The 22,523-nt window shown below is 40.6% G+C and overlaps 1 protein-coding gene across 2 annotated transcripts in view; it reads right to left on the bottom strand.

Annotated features, from left to right (window-relative positions):
- The window catches only part of GRM7 (glutamate metabotropic receptor 7), a 756,022-nt gene that overhangs the window by 253,445 nt on the left and 480,054 nt on the right, over positions 1-22,523 (bottom strand). For both annotated transcript variants that reach the window (XR_004971482.1, XM_036332027.1), the window contains exons 6-7: positions 9,661-9,861; positions 1,358-1,497 (exon numbers count right to left, since the gene is read on the bottom strand). Coding sequence is in view for 1 of the 2 variants with exons in the window: in XM_036332027.1 (XP_036187920.1) it covers positions 1,358-1,497; positions 9,661-9,861 (341 nt within the window). In the remaining variant the exon portion in view is untranslated. The remainder of the gene's footprint in view (positions 1-1,357; positions 1,498-9,660; positions 9,862-22,523) is intronic.

The raw sequence follows: 22,523 nt of genomic DNA, 5'->3' as shown, positions 1-22,523 counted from the left end.
AGAGACCCTGTAGTGTACCTACTTCTCCAACTTCTGCCCTACCTCATCCCACCCCCAAGCTCCAGGACCCAGCCATTAGACTGTGGGCCGGCCTAATTCATTCCCTCCTGGGAGGAGAGGAAATGGAAGGATGCATGATGCGCTGAACTCCAGGTATGCCAGGAGGGAGATACCCAGCCTGTGTTCTTCATTCCCTGAGAAAGTCAGTATATTTATTTAAAACTACTAATAATTCCAAGTAGACATTGTAACTATTATTAGAAGCACACTGTTAAATGTTCAACTTAAAATATTAAGAAAAAATGGCTCTACAGTTATCAGCTAACAGCTGGGCAGGCAAATTCAAACAGAACATAAACAATCTCAGCAAAATGTAAAAGTTAATCAGACAAGGCCACTCCATGACTGTGGTGGAACAAGACGGTTCTGCCATCATGTTTGAAACTGGACAGAAGCAAGGATACTCTGTAACCACAAAAACATCCCTTTTCCGGTTCACATAAGTGCTTACTGTTTCTTTGTTAATGACAACTCTCACCTATCTTTCATTCTTCCATCTCCCTGACAACAATCATGAAATGATTTCTACTTCCTAAGAGAATCCAAACCAAAATGGGCCCCAGCCTCTCTAAACCTGGTTTAATCACTCAACTCAGCACAAAAGCTACAGTGAATCCCATTCCATCCCCTTCATCCTGAAGAGCCCAAAGCTTGTCCTCTACTCAGCAAGTTAAGTAGACCTAACAGTGTCAGATGAGCTCCTGACAGCTGCTCCAGGCGCACTTGGACATAACCTTACACAAGGAAGTGGCTGCTTGCTCAAGGTCACATTGTACCGAAAGAGGGAGAGGTTATGGAAACGGATAAAGCTCCAGTTACACAGAAAATCTCAACAGAAAACAAAGCAACTCACTAAAATGCATTAAAAGAAAAAGGAATAAGCCACTAAATAGGAAGGAAAGAAGGAAGGTAGGGAAGGAGGGAAGATAGAGGGAGGGAGAAATGAGGAGAAGAATGAAAGGAAGAAGGAAGGAAAGCAGGTCTGACCAAGAGAAGGGTCTTGTGAAAGTATTGAAGTATTATCTACTAATTTGATTGTTAAGCAATCCAAGCCTCAGATTAAATGAGATCAATCACATTGGTGCTAGTATTAACTCAACATACTTATCATCATCTTTATCATCATCAACATCATCACTCTCAATGTTGTATTATTACCAGTCCCTGTTGATGCCTGTTAACACATTGCCTGTTCACTCATTATGCACAAGCAAACAAAACCATTTGCCTATCTGAGCAAATTAAAAGCCTGTTCATGTATCACACAAGCAAAGGAAGAGGACAAAACAGAACTCACGTTGAGCTGAAGTTCATCTGTCCACTGTCCAATCAGACGGTAGCCCGGGTTCGTGGTGTTGGTCGTCTGGTACTGAAAGATGTCATACCGCCCCGGGGCATCTCCATTCTTGTTAAACATGACTGGGGTGCCAGCGCTCCCTGCAGAAGGCAAGAAAATGACAGATTTTAGAGTGAAGCAAGGTTCCTTCCATCTCTTGTGCCACTGGTGATGGCCTAGAGAACTGCTAATGGACAAGATAGCTAGTGCATAACCCCGTTGTTTAACAGGTTCCCCCCAAATGGTCTCTAAGACTCACAGGCAAGCCATCACTGAGGCCGACAGATGCTACTGACAGGAGGTGGGAAAACAAACTGCTTCTTTTTATGAACAGTTCTGTTTCTCAGCATTTCTTAATAGTTTATTTTAATCTTTTTATTATGGAGAATAAAAATAAATGGTTTTCTAAACTACTTCAAGTTTATTATAATTAATTATTACTGTTTAGCCTCCAACCACCTAAATTGTGGTCAGTAAAGAGCCATTTTTAAAACAGTAAACAAATACATAAACTTAAAAAGGGGCATGCCGGATTTAAAAAAAATACATAAAAGCAAACAAGCAAAAAAGTTTACTTAAAAGGTACTTGGATACTGATTGCATTGATAAATATGTTTGGCTGACTATTTCTAAATTACTTTATATGATTAACAGTGTAAAATGCTTAGCAGTGTGCCTGGCATATGTTTTATAAATATTAACTTATTTCTCAATCTCCAACTTGAACCTCACATGTTTAAAATGTTCATCTTAAGAGGAAACCAATAGGTTTATTTAGAGTATGTTAGAAAGATAGAAGAGAGTGAAAGATACGGACAGAAAAGGATACGTATCTTTGAAAGTAGGATATGAGCGAAAAGCCCCTTAATATTAATCTCATGGAGCAATTGGCAAGCCACATACAGAGAGTGAAACTTGTGAGTTTTGGTTAGTTCCAGGGACAGTTACAAAGAAGTCGCCAAAAGTTTGGCAACTGGGTGCAGTTTTTCTCCCCTGGGTTCACTGGAAACAGGATAGATGTGGGTGGTCTCAGGTGTGAGACTGATCTCTGCTCTGCCTTTAGGTTAACACTGGATATTCCTCATAACAAACGATGCTCTAGTTCCTGCCTTTTACAAGGAAGTTTACAGGGAGTTTACAAGCTGAAATAAAATCACTGGGAACAGAAGTTCATTTTGCTATTTTGGGAGAGGAGGATGAAGCACTTTTGTGAATTCTGGTTGTAAATTGAAGACTCATGGGGGCAGAGCTCTGCATCTGGCTAAGGAAATCATTGGCCTCTGCAGAGTTTGGGCCACGGTGGCATTTACGTGAATGATCTGCATGAAAGAAAAACAAAAGCATGTTAACTGGAGGGAGGCAGTACTTGAATGGTAGGAAAAGATGCCAGTGCTTAGGAAGCAGGCAAGCTGGTGAAACTGGCCCCACACGTGACCACTCAACACAGGAAGGGAGTCAGAAAAGGGTCCAATCAGAGGAACAAGAGACAGACAAGACTGCAATCCTGTGCTGAAAGTGACCGCCACAGGGAGGGTTTGTCCAACGTTATTGGCAGAATACAGAGGCAGTTAAAGAACTCCACACCATTTCACAACTGTCAGGCACAGGATTTTATGACATTTCTAGTAGTAAATTTTTTAAAAAAAATCAGAGCTGTGGTAGGCGAAAAAATGGCTCCCCAAATCTGTCCATGTCCTAATCTTCAGAACCTGTGGATATTGCCATTCGGGGCCAAAGGCTTTTTTTTCAGTGATGACATTAAGGACCATGGGGCGGGGGGATGGACAGGGGGGATTGTCCTGGACAATCTAGGTAGATCCAGTGTAATTATAATGGCCCTTAAACTGAGAGGCAGCAGGAGTCAAAGGAGGAAGGAGATGGGAAGATGAAAACAGGAGGTTGGAGTGACGGAGGCAGGGGTCATAGCCAAAGAGTGCAGGTGGCTTCCAGGAGCTAGAAAAGTCCAGGGACTCTCCCCTCAAAGCTCCAGAACAGCCTTGCCTTCACCTTAAGTAAAACCCAGTGAGATCTGTGCCAAACCACACAGCTATAGTACATTTGTGTTGTTCAAGCCATTAAACTTATGGCTCTTTTATAGGGTATCAGTAGGAAACTACTACAGAGCTGGAGGACACAGAACATTGAACTTCCTAATTTTACAGATACAATCCTTAGGTTCAGAGAGGGGAAGTCACTTGCTCCAGGGCCACTAAACTAATTAAACTAGAATAGTGTTTAGTAACTGGCTTTGGAATCCCCTAAAACAGGGGTGACCTTTATTAAATTATTCAATCTCCCTCTACATCTGATGGTCACTAGTGGCTTTTCTCATAGTGTTAGTAAGAATTAAATGTAATAATATACCTAACTTGCTTAGTTCCATGCCTGATACATAAGTGCTCAACAGATGGTAGTGATATTCCATAGTTGTTTGTTTGTTTTTAATCCTCACCCGAGGATGTTTTCCCATTGATTTTAGAGAGAGTGGAAGAGAGAGGGAAAGACAGAGAGAAATATCGAAATGAGAGGAACACATCGATTGGTTGCCTACTTCACACCCCCCCGACCAGGGCCTGCCTGCAACTGAGGTACGTGCCCTTGACCGGAATCGGGACCCTTTGGTCTACAGGCTGATGCTCTATCCACTGAGCCAAATCAGCTAGGCTAGGGCATACAGTTGTTTTTATTTTTATCATTGTCTTGTTGGCTAATATCTCAGGACCAGAACACATGCCTTCAGACACCCAGACTTTCCAATGCACCAAAGTTGACTCTCCTAATGGGTACCTAATTTCAATTTCTCCATCAGGGTAAGCATCTTTTGTTTTCCAAAAAGTGGGCACTATCTATGAGTTATGCAGGTGTTGTCTCACCAGCTTGAGTCAGTTTGGCCAATTTGTTTCATCTACATTGCACCTAGTCACTACCATCAGAGCCCATAAAGGCACCCACTGTATCCCAATGGGATCTCTGAAGCTCTCTCTCTCTATAGGAAATACAGGAGCCTTTCCAGGACAGACAGAAGAAGATGAACAAGAAGTTTTTAATATTAGCTTTCTCCTTCCAGTGAGCCTTCCAAGTATATAAGAAGAAAAAACAAAGTCCGCATTTTATATATTATCAGCAAGAAAATAACCCTATCATTTTGCAGGAAGATAGTAATATCTTGCTCACCTTTCTCTGCTTTCACATTGGGTATTAGGATCTGCTGTAATTGTATAGCTTCTAGTCATTATGAAATATGATGAGCTTTTCATTGTCTTTGAGAGGAGAGATGAATATTGGAGGGCCTGGGACTCTGAAAGGTCTCAGGCCACCAGCTAAATATTCACCAGAATGGGACACACCATCTAATCGCTCTCTCTTCCTATAATCTTTGTTAGGCAAAATGACTCTTGTCATGCCCTTTCCATTCTCATTAAAGTTCATGCTTTAAAAAATTAAGACAGAAGAGCTGAACACTTTATCTAAGTGATGACTTGTAATAGCATATGTGGTTTTGACCTTTCTGATGGATTCTGTAAAGCTAATGGATTATTATTTCCACTTATTTTTTCCCACAATACCTTTTTAACAGCTTCCCTGGGTTTCTTAAAAGAGAAAAAAAATGGGATTATGTTCAATGAAGTCTATACAAGGATGGACAAAAGTAGGTTACATAATACGAATAAATAATACAATAATTAGCCCTAGCTAGGTTTTTCATTGGTTATAGGGTCATCCCCATACACTAAGATTGAGGGTTCAGTCTTTGGTCAGGGCACATACAAGAAGCAACCAACAAATGCATGGATAGGTGGAAAACAAATTGATATTTCTCTCTCTCTTTCTATCTCTTCCTTCCTCCCCCCCCCCCTTTAAAACCAAGCAGTATTTTTTTGAAAATTACAATACTTACTAAATAATAATACAAGAATAAACTGTTTCACATACTTGTAACTGTAAACCTGCTTTTGCCCACCATCATATCCTATATAATAAAGAGCTAATATGCAAATGGTCATCGGGCCCTCGCACCCTCATGCCCTTTTGCCCTCCTGCCCTCGTGCCAGGGCCAGGGGACCTGAGGCCATGCCCTCTGCCCCAGCGCTGGGGCCAGGGGACCTGAGGCTGAGCTCCCTGCCCTGCAGGGCTTGACGGGGGTGGGGCTGGCCGGGTCTGGGTCTTGCACGATTTTGAGGTGCATGCAGGTGAGTGGGGACTTGACTCTGGGTCATGTGGCGCACCCCAGACTCTGACAGGAGGAAGATTTTCATATACATTTTACTAATTTTCTTTCATCTCTGACATTTCTATTATAGAGAAAGGGCAAATAGCAATATTAAAATATTTCCTCTAATTAATTCCCTTTTAATGTGCACAAATTTGTGCACCAGGCCACTAGTATATATGTGTGTGTATATATATGATCACAGCGGTCCAGAGAAGAGAAAGAAGTTATCAAAGAAGAAGTGATCATCTGCAGAAATGTCTCCAGGTATCAGGGCTGGGATGCAGGTACACTGAGGTAGTGGAAACAGGGCCACTAGACAAGATGGCATAGTGGGAGGTTGGATGCCAGGATGTGCTCAAGTCTGAAATCTCTATTGGATCAGAGTATCTGAATGAAGCCCTTTCTTCCTGGGTAGAGAAGGACCTAGGATCTCGATTGCTCAGGTGTCCAAACAGTCCTCTGCATCAAGGTATTGACAAGTTTCCTGCTCTTACTTTCGGACCCCAGGTAAAGATTCCAGAAACATGGCACTGATTTGTGTTCCATTTATCTAGCACTGCTCAGCACACTACCCTAAACCTTTGTGCTCCAAATAATAACAACCCATATTTTGCAATTTGGGCAGAGCTTGGGGACAGCACCTCTGGTCCCCTCATGTCAGCTGGGCAGCTTGAAGCCCACATGCCTCACAGTTGCTGCCAGCTGCCAGCTGGGACCTGAGCTGGGGCTGTGGTAGGAACACCCACATGTGGCCTGCCTATTTGGCATCTTGGCTTCCTCCCAACATGGTAGCTGTGTCCGCAATACAAATGTCCCGAGAGAATGAGGCAGAAGCCTATTCACCCATATGCCTTAGTAGTCAGATAGTGTCACTTCTGCATCTGTCCCACACTCTTAGATTCAAGAGGAGGGAGCATAGAGCTCACCTCTTGATGAAGGAAAGCTAACTTCACGTTTCAAAGAGAGCACATGAGCCCTGGCCAGGTGGGTTGGGGCATCATCCCAAACATCCTAAGGTTGCAGGTTTCATTCTGATTCAGGGCACACACCTAGGCTGTGGGTTCCATCGCCAGCTGGGGTGCATATCGGAAGCGGTCAACTGATGTTTCTCTCTCTGTCTCCCACCCTTCCTGCCTCTCTAAAAATCAATGAAAACATATCCTCCTGTGTGGATTTTTAAAGAGCACATGATATGTGGCATCTTTACAAAATATACTGATACCCAATTCATCTTCTGGAAACTAGTAAATCTAGGTACAGACACACACCAGATTAAATATGCCATTGTATAGCAATTCCCTAAGATGTTGTATCCAAGACAACACATTTATTAAATTTACATCTACAGGTATTGACAATTGGTTAGATGGGCCAACGTAGACATAACTACATAAGTCAAATTTAGGCTCAGGTCATTGCATTCATTTGGGATGCAGAGAAAAACATGGCCAGAAGTGATGAATTTAAAAGTAGCCATCTTTCTCTTGGTGCATCATAAGAAGAGGTTAAGTACTTGGTGAAACTATAGCAATATTTTCGGGACATTCTATTATCATTTCCTAAATTGATGCTTTGGTGAATGTGAGGGTCAGAGTTATTAAACTTTGCCCTATTGGTCTGGAATAAAACTCCTAGGGGTGCAGAAAGTTTTGTATTAAAGTAACAGAAGAGAACAATTAGGCTTCGTTGAGACCAAAAAAATCAAAACCCTACTAAAACATACTAAAGAAAGGCTACATTTTTCACAATAGACTAGGAAGAGACTTGCTTTCTAGATCCGTCTCTGTCATTTGCTAACTGTGAAGGCTTGAACGAATATCTCCTCCTCTCTAGTACTGTATTTCTTTATATAAAAATCAAGAAATTAAATGAGTGACAAATTCAAATTTCTTTTCACTAATAGCTGTTCACTTCAAGTGATATGGAATCCATTAATTAAATCCAGCACAGGTTCTGTTTCACAAAACTGCCAACCCCACCATCAACAAACGTCACAGTGCTCCTGGAGCCAGAGGGCTCCCGGTTGTCCTTATGACAGAAAAAAAGTCCTCAGAGAACAGGCAATTATGTGGACCACAGGGCAGGATTGCAATGAGGACAGAGAGAGAAAAAACAATTGATCCTGCCTGGCACCTGCCACAGAGCATCCACTCTGAGATGAAGAAGCAGGAATAAAGTAGTCAACCCTTCCTCTCAGACATTTACAGGGGACAGCCTGTAGAGTTAAGTGCCCAAGGACCAGTGTAGCATCATCACTACCCAGATGTGTGGCTCTGAATATCATGATTCTTAATTCTCTGTGAAGTTTCCTTATCTTAAAAAAGGGTAAATAATAGTGCCTACACCGTGCTGGTGTTCTAAATATTAAATAAGCCAACACAGGTATGTAGCACACTTTCTGGCACACAGTAATCATTCCATAAACATGGGTCCTGTGTCTCATCCGAAGCTCAGCATCTCTGGCTCATCAACGGACAAGACCGTTTTGACAAAATGATTCTATAGAGCACTATTTGGAAGAAGAATGAGGGAAGAGTCACCAAGAATAGTCTCAAAGCGATAATTCTGGTTATTCTTGTAAGAATGGTTTATCCATATCTATGAACCAGAATACAAAGCCCAGAGACTGACCCAGCTAACGGAATGTAGTGTTTAATAAATAATGAAATTTACATGTGTCTGTCTCAGAAAATTAATTCTATATTTTAGGAGGTTCTGTAAAATCAGGAAGAAACTATAAAATGAAGATCATTTATTCTGGTTTTACACAGAGTCATTTTGTCTCCATCTAAACCAGAGAACTCTTGATCCCCAAACAGGCTGTGGTTCCTCTTCATCCAAATACTACAGAACTCCTGGAAGATCGATATAATATTGTGGGTTTAAGTGGGTTGTTGTTTATAAGCAGAAAAGCGAGAAGGCTTCCTTTAACATTAATATAATGACATGAGCCAGTAAATTAATATTGATATAATACTATTTAATACTCATCTGCAAATTTTATTTAAAATGTCTCCATTGTCTCACTAGTGTCCTTTTTCCGGTAGAGGATCCATTAATTTTCCCACACTGCATTTAATGGTAATGATTCCTTAGTCTCTTCCAGTCTGGAACAATTCCTCCACCGGCCTTTCTCACGACGTGGATACTTTGGAAGAGTATTAGCCAGTTATTTTGTCCTATGTTTCCTTATGATTAGATTGAGGCATGTATTTTTGGCAATAAGACCTCAGAAGTGATGTAACCTTCCCCCTTGTTAAGGTTGTATCTGAAGGCCTCTTCTGTGTCTCAAAGCCTGAGAAGTAGGAGCACCCATGTCTGAGGGCAGGAGCAGAGGGAGAGAGAATTTGCCCTTCTTCTGCCTTCTGGGTCTCTTCAGGCCCTGGAGGGGGAGGGGTTGGAGGAAGCCCACCCACCTTGGGGAGAGCCCTCTCTCCTTTACTCAGTTCACAAAGTCAAACGCTAATCTCTTCCAGAAACACCCTCACAGATGCACCCAGCGGTACTGTTTTGCCAGCTATCTGGGCATCACTTTACCCAGTCAAGTTGACTCATAAAATTAATCATCACATGGTTAACAAAATTCAATACGATCATGAATAAACCTGACTATATTGCAAATTAAACACAGAACCACACTGAAGAGAGTGAAGAAATAAAAAAAATGAATGCAAATATTTTAGGAAGACAGTATTTAAGTAAATACTGTAAAACTGGAGACAAAAATAACTGTATAGAGATAGTGTATAATAACTAATAAATATGTGTGTTTTTCACAGTTCTGAATTTATATTCACTGAGGCAGAATCTGACTTCATATAAAAACCTATTTTAAGGAAAGGAGGACAAACCATACTCCCAAATATTTACTCACTCATTCACTCACTACTCTCTCACTACTCACTCATTCATATATTGATTCAATCTTTAAAATCAGATCATCAACCATGTTTTGACACGTACTCAAGAGTAAATAATCATTCAACATGTAACTTATAAAGCAGAACGCCAACACAGGACTCCTAAAAACCACAGGTGCTTGGAGACTCACCATTGAAATTAACGTTGCGGATGTACTTCAGCAACTTCTTGCCCCCAGCTTGCTCCATCTCCGGACAGACGCCACGGTAGTCAGCACAGAGATCCTTGTTCATGTGATGCAGGGCATGAGCCATCGCGTAGACGGCGTCAATCACGAACTGAACTTTCCCCTCCTGCTCATAGTTGGAATCCTTTCCAATTCTCTCCTGCCCTGCACATTAAAACAAGAAGCACACGAAGATTGGCGTTGAGTAGAATGTCTACATTTGTCTTTCCTTTCAACTACGCATAAAGCAAACAATATTTTGAGGACCAGGACAGTGCAAGCCACACAGCCACATGTGACGACATTATTAGGCAGTTTTTAGTAGTTGACTTTGGAGCATATCACACTAATCTTTTCAGTCATTATTACATGAACTTTAGAAGCAGCCACTACACTATTCAAAATGTGGTGGTCCCATAGAATCGAGGGCTCACTGAGATTAGGAGCTGAGTTGCCACATTCAAATCTTTAAAGCTCACTTACTCTAGAAAGGGGAGAGACCGGAAGGAAAATGATGGAAAACATATGAAATTCCACACGGAGCTCGCTACCTTCTCTATATCGACTCCATCCACCTTCTATGTTGACTGTCTCAGTTGTTGGTATTACTGGGAACTCAGATACTTGGGCTAAAAAATCTGGTGTCATTTTTCATTGTTTCCTGACTCTCACTCCCCATTAACCACATACATGTATATGGAGCTAATGAATAGCCAAGTTCTATCAGTTCTACCTCTGATTCACTGAACAGTTTTGGCCAAACTAAAAATGCCCTACCTATGCGCTCCTCATCTCCCACCCGGATGCAAGGCCACGTGTCTCCATCTCTTCATTCCTCTGTGTCCTCTTTCCTGCTACAAAGCTCATCACTTCATCCCCATGCTCCAAATGCTTCAATGGCTCTCCATTGCCTCCAAGCCCTTTCCACTGACAACTGAGAATGTCCATGCCCATCTGCCTAGTAACAGTAAGAACTGACATTGTGTCCCCCACCCCACTGTGTTGGAAGCTTTGCATACATTATTTCTAGCCTCACTTTGTGAGATAAATATTATTTATCCTCGTTATCCAGATGGGAAAGCTGAGCCTTATAGAGATTAAATCATCTTTCCATCGTCATTTACAGACAGATCAATGATGACCATTCAGGCTTGTCTGGCCCCAAAGCCTCCTCCCTATGTTGGCCTATCCCAGGCTTTCCCTACATTTTTTATTGCCAGATAGGTACACTTTTTTATTGTTGTTCCAGACAGGTACTTTTTTTTATTGTTGTTCCCGACAAGTATATCTATTTTTTTTCCTGAATACATCATAAACTCCAATGTTAAACAATCTTTGCTCATGCTCCTTACTTTGCTAGAAATGTCCTTCCCCCTTGCTTTTGCCCATCATAATTTAATTTTCTCTCCATGGCACAATTCAACGGTAGCCTACACTGAGCCCCTCAATCACGATGAACGATTTTACAAAACATTTCAAATCTTTATTGTAACATTAATAATAGCACTATATTTTAATGCTCTAACATTTCATTTCTTTCCTTATATTCCCAACACTGAACAAAGCATTTTGTATCTAGCAAATTCTAAACAACAGTTGTATTAAATTACACAGTCATTTAGTTCAAGGTACCAGGAACTCTCTTTAGACCTCTTGTCCCTCTATGAAAAATAATTAGCCACAGATTGCCTTCCACTTTCATAGCACCAATCTCCAAATTGTTTCCTACAGCACATGTGTGTAGTAAAGACACAATAGGAATTTTGCAACCCCATCTTATTCTCCTGCGAAGGGTTCCTGACAGTTAAATAGTTGTAGACTTCTTTACCAGAGAATTGTTCGGAGCATTTACTTTTATAAAAAAAAAAAAAGTATAATTTCCAAGAAGAAAACTCAGAATTTCCCAAATTTACTTGAATTTGCATCTTTCTTTTTCAGAGCACACATCACTATATTATATTGCAGACATTTCTGTGGTTTATGTGCATATCATTTAAGTAACAATCAACTGATGCTCACTGCTAGTTACTTGATTTAGGCCTTTCAGCATGTTTAGAGTAAGATTTTTTTCAACGTGTTTTTATTGATTTTTAGAGAGAGAAAGAGAGAGAGGGAAAAAGAGAGGAACATCAGCGTGAGAGTACAACATCAATTGGCTGCTTCCTGCATGCCCTCTAGCAAAGATTGAGCCCCACAACCCAAACATGTGCCCTGACCAGGAATTGAACCAGCAAATGGTACACAGGATGACACCCAACCAACTGAGCCACACAGGCCAAGGCTAGAGTAGGAATTTTCTTTTTTAAGATAAAATTCCTCATGAATTCCTACTGCTACTTCCAATTCAAACCCAGGACTAGTGGGTGTTTCCTAACCTTGGGACCCGTACACCTCTACCTCCCCTTTTCCTGAGAAAAATCCTCATTCCTAATGATACCATTATGATTATTCATTCACTTTATCCCATGGTATGCAGATAATATTGTAAGAAAAACAATCATGTCTAACAAACAGTCTAAATAATGTAATGTAATGAACAGCCTTGTGCAAATATGTGCTTTTCAATTTTTGTCTGGGTATTTTGGTGATAGATTCTGAGAAGTGGGGCTGCTTTGTTAAAGAGTAAATTCATATGTATTTTTGCTAATTATTGGCAGATTCCTCTTTAACAGGTTTGCACCATGTTGCTTTTCCAGAAACAAAAGATGAGAGTGTTCATTTCCCTGCCACCTCACCACCCAAGTGTATTGTCAAACTTGGATTTTTAATCCGATATGAAAAAAATGCAACAAGTGTGTTTTTATTTTTCTTATTTTAGGGGAGGTTGAACATCTCCCTTTAAAAAAGCCATTGTATTTCTTTTTCTGTAAACAGTCTATAATCTAGCCAATTGTTGTAAAAAGTTGTTGGTCATTTCTCTAATTTTAAAGGCTTTTTATTAATTTAACATATTAATTCCTTGAGATTAAGTTGCAACTATTTGTCCAAGTTTGTAATTTTTCTTTAACTTTAGGTATTTTTTTAAAAAATAAAGTTACATTAGGTAAAAATTGTTTTGTTTTGTTTTTAAAATTATCAGTTTCTTTTGTCTTATTGCTTCTGGATTTTCAGTCATGGTTGTAAAGAAATGTCCCCACTCTCAGAGTATAGAAGATCCATATTTTCTTCTAGAATTTGTTTTTTAAAGATATATATATGTGTGTGTGTGTGTGTGTGTGTGTGTGTGTGTGTGTGTGTGTGTGTATTTGATCCCCTTAAAATGTATTCTGGTGTACAGCATGAAGAGTAAATGAAAATTTATCTTTTTCCACATAGCTCTTCAGTTATATAACAGTTGAGCTTTTCTCACCGATTTGAAGTGCTGCCTTTATTATATACTAAATGTCCATATAAATTGGGCCTCTTTCAGGATTTTAAAAATTTGTTTCATTGTACCAATATTAGAGTTTCACTTATAAAAGTTCTATGATATATTTTAATAACTGATAGGTTACCCTTTTCTCTCACTATAAGTGTTCACCCACCAAATTATTCATGTTTCCCATATTTTCCTGGTTGTTTCTATTTATTTATTTACTCAAATAAACTTTATCACCCATTTATCTAGCTTGAGAAAGAAAAAACCTAATGGTACATTAACTGGGCTTACGATGTATTTATAAATAAACTTAGCTAAAACATATCTTTATGAAGGTGAGTCTTTCTATCTGTGTCTTCCCATTTGCTCAAGGTTTGCTTTGCCTCCTTCAATAGTGTTTTAAAGTTACTCTCATGTAGGTTTGAGTGTGTTGGTGAAGCTAGCCTATGTATGAGATTTATTTTTGCTAATATAAGTATCACATACATATGTATATATATATATATACATAGACACACACACACACACACACACACCTCCTATATAACAAAGAGATAATATGCTAATTAAACTGGACAGCGGTTCTGGAATGACCAGTGGGAGGGGCCATGGGGCTGCAAGGCAGCCGGGGCACAAGGGCTGAGCCCCTTGCCCAAATTTCATGCACCGGACCTCTAATATGTATATTAGAGGCATATATATATATTGCTATGTGTCTTCTCACTGATTTTTTGGTCATATACATAAAAGTTATTTTTTTGTTTTATTGTGGTTACTATTTTTCAGCTCTCACAAAACATTTTAAACATAGTGCAAGTTTGAAAGAATTTTCCAGTGAACCCACCATCCAGATTCTTATATTAACATTTTACTATACTTATTTTATAGGGCCATTCATTTTCTAATATTCCTTTAAAACCTGCTACTTTACAAATTTCTCTTATGATTTATAGTACTTAAAAGAGGCAATCTTGAAGGCATTATGACCACTATAAAATATATACTATGAAATGGGTTCAGACTAATAATTCAGGAGAGCAGTTTCTGAACCGCACTCATAAAGACATTCATCCCAGAAAGAATGCCTTGAAAAATAATTGCAATGTTTTAAATAATGAACCATTTTATTATTTGTGAAATACTGCAGGCTTTATCCCTCTCTTGGAGAGTCACCAGGTACCTTAGCGTATTAAAGGCTCTAAGACTTACAGGATACATTTGTCTTTGGGGTTACCAGGACTAGAAAAATGTACCCTTATATCAAGAAAATCAGAATGGCCAGTTCATTAAAAAAAAAAAAAAAAAAAGTTTAAAGTTACTTCCCCTGCTGTGGCAGAGGCAACTGTCTGTCCCTTTCTGAGAGTTTCTGGTTACTCATTTACCACCTGCCCCTCCTCCCCTAACAGAACTCTATTCTCTCAGCCTTGGGCAAACTATGGCCTGCAGGCCGGATCCGGCCAGTTTGAAAACCGTACCCTTTTATGTAATGATGTTTATTTTGAATTTATATTAGTTCACACAAACACTCCATCCATGCTTTTGTTCCGGCCCTCCGGTCCAGTTTAAGAACCCATTGTGGCCCTCAAGTCAAAAAGTTTGCCCACCCCTGCCTAGATGTTGGTGGCCTACTGTAGGGGTGAGCGGCTTTGGACTTCTCTTGAGCCTCACTGAGTCAATTCTGTTTGTTTAAGCCAGAGGTCCTCAAACTACGGCCCGCGGGCCACATGCAAACACAAGTATTGTATTTGTTCCTGTTTTGTTTTTTTACTTCAAAATAAGATATGTGTAGTGTGCATAGGAATTTGTTCATAGTTTTTTTTAAAACTATAGTCCAGAAACTGGTGAACAGGAGAACCAAGATGGCGGCATAGGTTAACGGCGGAGTTTGCAGCTTTGAACAACTACTTCAAAAGTGAAACCAAAAAACGGAAGGGACATCACCCAGAACCACAGGAACGCTGGCTGAGTGGAAGTCCTACAACTAGGAGGAAAGAGAAACGCATACGGACACTCAGAGGAGGCGCAGTGCTGAAGTCAAATTCTGAGGTGCGGAGTGTGGGAGCGGGCTGGCGGCGGAGGGCGTGGTTGGCGTTTTCAATCGGGAGGGAGTCGCAGACTCTGAGCTCCAGATACAGGCGAGTCTTTAGGGACCCAGACTTAAACGGGGGAAGCGGGACTGTCTGGCTTCAGTCAGAGCGAGTGCAGCTTTCTCTCTGAGCTTTGCAGCGGGTGCTGGGACTCAGAGAGGCAGAGCCCCTGGGGACAGGGCTGAGAGCCGCCATAACTGCTCTCTCTGGCCCACCCTGTTGATCCTGTGCGACCCGCCCTGCCCAAGCCCTGCACTGAGGCATTTGCCGGATAGCCTCAGGCAAAGGCTAGATTAGCACCTCCCTAGAGGACAGAAGTTCTCTCACTGCTGACACAGCTGATTCTCATAGCCACTTGGCCTGGAGGTCAAACCCTCCCTGGAATTAGCTACAACAATTAAGATTTAACTATAAGACTTCGAACAAAGACCACTAGGGGGTGCACCAAGGAAGCATAACAAAATGCGGAGACAAAGAAACAGGACAAAATTGTCAATGGAAGATATAGAGTTCAGAACCACACTTTTAAGGTCTCTCAAGAACTGTTTAGAAGCCGCCGATAAACTTAATGAGATCTACAAGAAAACTAATAAGACCCTCGATCTTATATTGGGGAACCAACTAGAAATTAAGCATACACGGACTGAAATAACGAATATTATACAGACTCCCGACAGCAGACCAGAGGAGCGCAAGAATCAAGTCAACGATTTGAAATGCGAGGAAGCAAAAAACACCCAACCGGAAAAGCAAAATGAAAAAAGAATCCAAAAATGCGAGCATAGTGTAAGGAGCCTCTGGGACAGCTTCAAGCGTACCAACATCAGAATTATAGGGGTACCAGAAGGAGAGAGAGGGCAAGATATTGAAAACCTATTTGAAGAAATAATGACAGAAAACTTCCCCCACCTGGTGAAAGAAATGGACTTACAGGTCCAAGAAGCGCGGAGAACCCCAAACAAAAGGAATCCAAAGAGGACCACACCAAGACACATCATCATTAAAATGCCAAGAGCAAAAGATAAAGAGAGAATCTTAAAAACAGCAAGAGAAAGAAACTCAGTTACCTACAAGGGAATACCCATACGACTGTCAGCTGATTTCTCAACAGAAACTTTGCAGGCCAGAAGGGAGTGGCAAGAAATATTCAAAGTGATGAATACCAAGAACCTACAACCAAGATTACTTTATCCAGCAAAGCTATCATTCAGAATTGAAGGTCAGATAAAGAGCTTCACAGATAAGGAAAAGCTAAAGGAGTTCATCACCACCAAACCAGGATTATATGAAATGCTGAAAGGTATCCTTTAAGAAGAGGAAGAGGAAGAAAAAGGTAAAGATACAAATTATGAACAACAAATATGCATCTATCAACAAGTGAATCTAAGAATCAAGTGAATAAATAATCTGATGAACAGAATGAACTGTTGATTATAATAGAATCAGGGACTTAGAAAGGGAATGGACTGACTATTCCTGGGGGGGAAAGGGGTGTGGGAGATGCGGGAAGAGACTGGACAAAAATCGTGCACCTATGGAAGAGGACAGTGGGTGGGGAGTGAGGGTGGAGGGTGGGGCGGGAACTGGGAGGAGGGGAGTTATGGGGGGGAAAAAAGAGGAACAAATGTAATAATCTGAACAATAAAGATTTAATTAAAAAAAAATAAAAAATAAAAAAAAAAAAAAAGAAGCATCAATGGGAGAGAAACATCAATTCAGCTGCCTCTTGCACACTCCCTACTGGGGATGTGCCCGCAACCAAGGTGCATGCCCTTGACCAAAATCGAACCTGGGACCTTTCAGTCCGCAGGCTGATGCTTTATCCACTGAGCCAAACCGGTTAGGGCACTCATAATTTTTTACATGGGGTCTACAAATTCTTTAGACAATAAATTGATCCAGGACTTAAAAATAGTGAGTGAGTTTCCTATTTTAAAATGATTCTAGCCGAAACCGGTTTGGCTCAGTGGATAGAGCGTTGGCCTGCGGACTGAAAGGTCCCGGGTTCGATTCCGGTCAGGGGCGTGTACCTGGGTGGCGGGCACATCCCCAGTAGGAGATGTGCAGGAGGCAGTTGATTGATGTTTCTCTCTCATCGATGTTTCTAACTCTCTATCTCTCTCCCTTCCTCTCTAAAAAATCAATAAAATATTAAAAAAATAAATAAATAAAATGATTCTAGTAAAAAAAAAAAAAAAAAAAAAAAAAAAAAAAAAAAAAAAAAACTATAGTCCGGCCATCCAATAGTCTGAGGGACAGTGAACTGGCCCCCTGTTTAAAAAGTTTGAGGACCCCTGGTTTAAGCCAATCCGATTTCCTCCCCAAGGGCTAATTTAGGAACAGGCATGGTACCTAATTCTAACCAGTGAGATGGAAGAAAGGAGTTTAGTTGGGAGCTCCAGAAAAACTTTATTTGCTTTAAAAAATAAAAAGATGGGCTCAATTGTATCAAAAGCAACACACACACACACACACACACACCCTCTGCAGTTACTCTAGTCACTTTGTGGTCCTGAGGAAATTACACAGCATAAAAATGACAGCAGAATAAAAATGTGTTAGAGAGATGAAGATACAATTGATCTGTGAGTTGCCAAATATTTTCCAAATTCCTTGAACACTACACTTCTTATCATACACCACTTGATAACATTCTAATGGACAAGCATTAAGCATGCCTCCCCCACAACCAAAGTGAAACAGTGAAATGCAGTTTTAAAGTGTGGCGATGCCCTGGCTTCCTGTGGGGTTCCATTGGGTGAGTCTCTTCTGTGCACCAAGAGGTCCCTAGTTCGATTCCGGGTCAAGGCACATGCTCAGGTTTTGGGCTTGATCCCTGAGGGAGGCAGCTGATGGATGTGTTTTTTCTCTCTCCCTTCCTCTCTCTCTAAAATATTCAATAAAAACATATATAAAAATATAAAGCATGGTGATTGTGGTGGTGTTGAGAGGAAGGTGAGGGGGGAGTGAAAGATGGTGTAAGGGGGTAAATGTTGATGGGAAAAATAAAATAAAAAGTTCAAAAATATATTTAACATAATTTGAAGTAGGTAAAAATAACTTTTTCCTTTAATTCTCAGTGAATAGATCATCCTTTCCATTTTCCTGACTAACTGAGGTGTCATTACATTCTCTCCTGGGATAAAAGGCCTCCCTTTTCATCACATGTCTCAGCAAAGAGTCCGAGGTTGAGGTAAAATGAGGTGAACTCTGAAGCATTATCTTTTACATCAGCATGCAAAGAAGCTTGCCCTCTGAAGTCTCCTGATTTTCTGCTCCATTGTTATTTTTACCCAAAGAGTCCAGTCTTTTAACCTGTTGACTACACTGTCAGCTGCACTACATAAGAATGACCCATAAACTTTCACTACCGGGATTGCTAGTGCTCATTCGGTTGGAAGGACCTGCTTAACTTGCCCATTTTAACATACTGCTTTCTCAGAATGCATGCCTTAGACCACTACTGGGGGGCGGGGGCGGGGGGGTGGGAGGCATAGAAAATGCAAGAAAATATGGATTTTAATTATTTATATTCATATTTCAATGTGGACACCAAAAGAAAGACAGGATGGGAGCTGGGCAGGAAACACATGGGAAGGTGTGCTAATGCAGACTGGAAAACATACCAGAAAGGGTCAGCAAATGTGAACTGGCCCAGTGCTCGCCTTCTGTTGCCAAGGAGTGAACATTTGTTCGTTTTGTTTGGATGTCATGTATGAATTGAAGCCATGTGCTTTGGGAAGACTTTTGTGAAATCATGCATGCTTGTGCTGACTGTGCTTTTAAACCTTGCATTCAACACATTTTACATTAGTTAACATAAAGCATCAATCTTAAGTACTTCTTACAGCTGAAGTTCTGAGTATTGCTGTATATAATGAACTAAAATACTAATAATTGGAATCTATTACCAACGACAAATACCCCTAATAAACAGGACAAGAATGTGCCACAGGAGATTTGAGGATAGAGTCAGGACATATTTTGGTTGTGAAAAAACAGATAGATCCTGGGTAAAGAGGATTCAAGGCCAGCAGGTTGGACATCATGGAGGGCTAGGACAACATGGCAGGACTCTGAAAAAAGCCAAGGTCACCTGGCAAGCCTTACTAAGATGCCACTGCAGTCCCTCCCATAACTTAATAAATAACTCCATTTTCTTGATAACCTTTATTTCTTCTGAGTATACATTTATCTTTATAAGATGAATGTTAATAGTAAAATAAGGTCATGTGTTCATAGAAATTGACTGTGTTGCCATCTCTTACAGCGACCACACTTATAGAATCTCAGAGTAACAACCCATGGCCTGCAAGGAGTACCAGGAGAAGGAAAGTCAGAAGACCTGCATTGAGTCAAAAGCCTGTAGTAGACCTGTCTAGTTTTACTCAGTGGTTAGAGAGTTGACCCAAAGACGAAAGGATCTTAGGTTCAATTCCTGGTCAAGGGCACATACCTGGGTTGCAGGTTCCCCATCCCAGTAGGGGCACATGTGGGAGGTAACCAATCAATGTGTCTCTCATATCAATGTTTCTCTCACGCTGTCTCCCCTCCTCCCTTCCACTCTCTCTAAGAATCAATAGAAAAACTACCCTTGGGTGAGGATTAAGAAAGAAAAACACCCTTTAGTGTTGCCATGCCTCTATTTGTGCGGCCCAGTGAGAGTTCAGTGGGATGACTGTCTCCCAAAAAGAATGAGGGCGTCCATGGCCATAGTGCTGTGGGCAGCATGTGTACACACACATTTTCTGTGCACCCGGTTCTGTGACAAGCACTCTTCACAGTTTAATTTTAACCCTCATAACTCTCTCTTGGGGAGGTATTGTTTCTTCCATTGGCCAGCCATTCCCTGCCTCTCTGTTACTGTACTAGGCATTATAGACACTTAGGTAAATGGTTCCTACCAGGACCGCACACGGAAAGCGATAACTGGGATACTTTCCTCTTCAATTCTTTTTATTTCCAACATACGTTTAGAGCCAAAAGTAATCTCAAAATTCATGCTAATCCTGACTTTTGCATCCTCTTATTCCCACTGCAAGGAGGAAATGGGTGGTTTCTTCCCTGGCCTCTCCCCTTCAGTGGAAAAGTTAATACCCAGAAAAATAAGCAAAAGGCTGGCAGAAGAACAAAGAAAACAAAGGAAAAATGCCAGATGACTTACCAACTGATTCTCTACCTCAGCGATTTTCAGCCTTTTTCATCTCATGGCACACATAAACTAATTACCAAAAGTCTGGGGCACACCTGAAAATCTATTCATTTTTTTTGCAGATCTGACAAAAATAGGTATAATTTTGATCCATTCACACTGGATGGTTATTATTGTGTTGGCTGTTGTCACTTATTTATTTGCCAATCTAAGGGAGACGGGGTCAGTGTCCCTGACTAAATAGTCAGGTTATCACATGTTTTATAACTTCTTGCAGCACACTGGTTAAAAATCTCTGCTCTACCTTGATGGCCAAAATTTAGTTGCAATGGAACCCTTAATATCCTAACATACTCACTGAATATTCATTATAAATTCAAAAATAGTTCTAGCAAGGGAGGAAAACAATGTCTAGCCACAAACCCTCCTTTCTAGTCATTTTCCATGCCGGATGCTTCCTGGAGAGCTACTTAAGTGTTACTTAAAACTGTTTTCTTCTGCTAATGCATGTTCAACTTCCAGGTTAAGTGCAAGCAAGAGTAGTATGCAGCCAGTAAACCTGGCGGAGATAGGGCAGGGTGGGGTGGGTAGGTTTCACACAATGCACAGGGGAATGTCTCAGCCCCAATGTTTATAGCCCCCAGAAGTGTGGAAGGGGTTCAGAGAGACTCAACCAAGACCAACCGTAGTCTGTTGTAGGCAATACCAGCCAGCTTGGCAAAGGTAAGAACAGCACCTCTGAACCCCACAAGGAAACTCACTGTGACAAACAAGAAAAAGATGCGTTTTCTTAAAGCAGTGCATCGATTCATTTCCATTTCTCACAGGCTTTCTCTCCTCTGATTTCTACTTCTACAGTGTTGGTTGCGTCTTCTATGCAAATTGTAAAATCATTGGTGAAGCATTCTTTCCAGAACTAACTTAATAAAAATTTAATAACAATTAAAAATAATACTTCCAAAAATGCCTATCCTCTTAACCCATTCTTCAGCCCAAACCCCTTTCAAATGCAGTGCTGGCCTCTAAAAATTCTGTCTCTGCCACCCCAGGAGTTGTATTCACCTGGAACTTTCCGAATATTAACAGAATGATTTATCCAACATGCACTGAGATGCCAGATGTAGTAATTGGTCTGTGCAACCACCAGTAGTAGCGGCTGAAACCGTGAGTGGAAAGGCCGGTGGGCATTTTATAGTGAACAGACCAAGGTGACAACACTGGAACCATTATCTAATCTTTTCCTTCTGTCCCCCCTCCCCCATCCTTTCCCTCCACCTCTGACTTTAGACATTAGCAAGTAACTTGATTCAGAAAAAGGTAGTGTGTGTGTGTGTGTGTGTGTGTGTGTGTGTGTGTGTGAGAGAGAGAGAGAGAGAGAGAGAGAGAGAGAGAGAGAGAGAGAGAGAGAGCTGAACCTGATCAAGCTTTGGGATCTATAGACTAATTTACAGGAAACACAGAAAATGAGAAACATGTAAATCAACATTTCAGAGATGTATACAGCAAAATCCAAAAGTGAGACATTCTACAGAAATAGTATAAGCTGTTTTCTTTAACAAACAATTGGCAAGGTAAAAATAAAGAGGAACATTTTTAGATTAAAAAGACTTAGATATATCAAAAAATGTTGTGTTAGCACTTTTAGATCCACATGTGAGAAAACCAACAATATAAACATATTTGTGAGAAAAGTCAGAGACTATTTGATGATAAGCAAATGTTTGTTTGTTTGTGTATGTGTGTGTTTGTGTTACATATTTTAAGAGCACCTATCTCTTAGAGATGCATACTGCAGTATTAAAAAATATAAATGTTAAGGTGAACTTTAAATTGGCCAGTAGTGAGAGAAAAAGAAGTGTCCATATGTAAAAATAAATTGGCCACATTTTGAATGCTGTGTGATTGAGTAATGGGTACATGGGGATTCATCATACTGTTCTCTCGGCTTTTGGCTTTTGAGTTTGTTTGAAAGATCTCATTATAGTAATGCAAATAAAAGAAGAGGGGGAAAAAGAGTATGAAGATAATGAACAAAACAAGAAGAAAAAAGCACACAAAAAGAAGAATATTGAGATTAAGGTAAAGGGAAATAGGCAGGGAGGCAGTAAAGATGAAGTTAGTTGTATTTAAGTGACACCTACTATGCGCCTGACACCCAAATAGAGACGATGGTTACAGATACAAACATGGAACCCTTTTATGCTCCCACACGCCACAGCTCTGGTCAGAT

Source organism: Myotis myotis, unplaced genomic scaffold (assembly GCF_014108235.1).
Source record: "Myotis myotis isolate mMyoMyo1 unplaced genomic scaffold, mMyoMyo1.p scaffold_m19_p_13, whole genome shotgun sequence".
Taxonomy (NCBI): Eukaryota; Metazoa; Chordata; class Mammalia; order Chiroptera; family Vespertilionidae; genus Myotis; species Myotis myotis.
The sequence above is the reverse complement of the archived record's forward strand: the minus strand, read 5'-3'. Positions and strand labels throughout refer to the sequence as shown.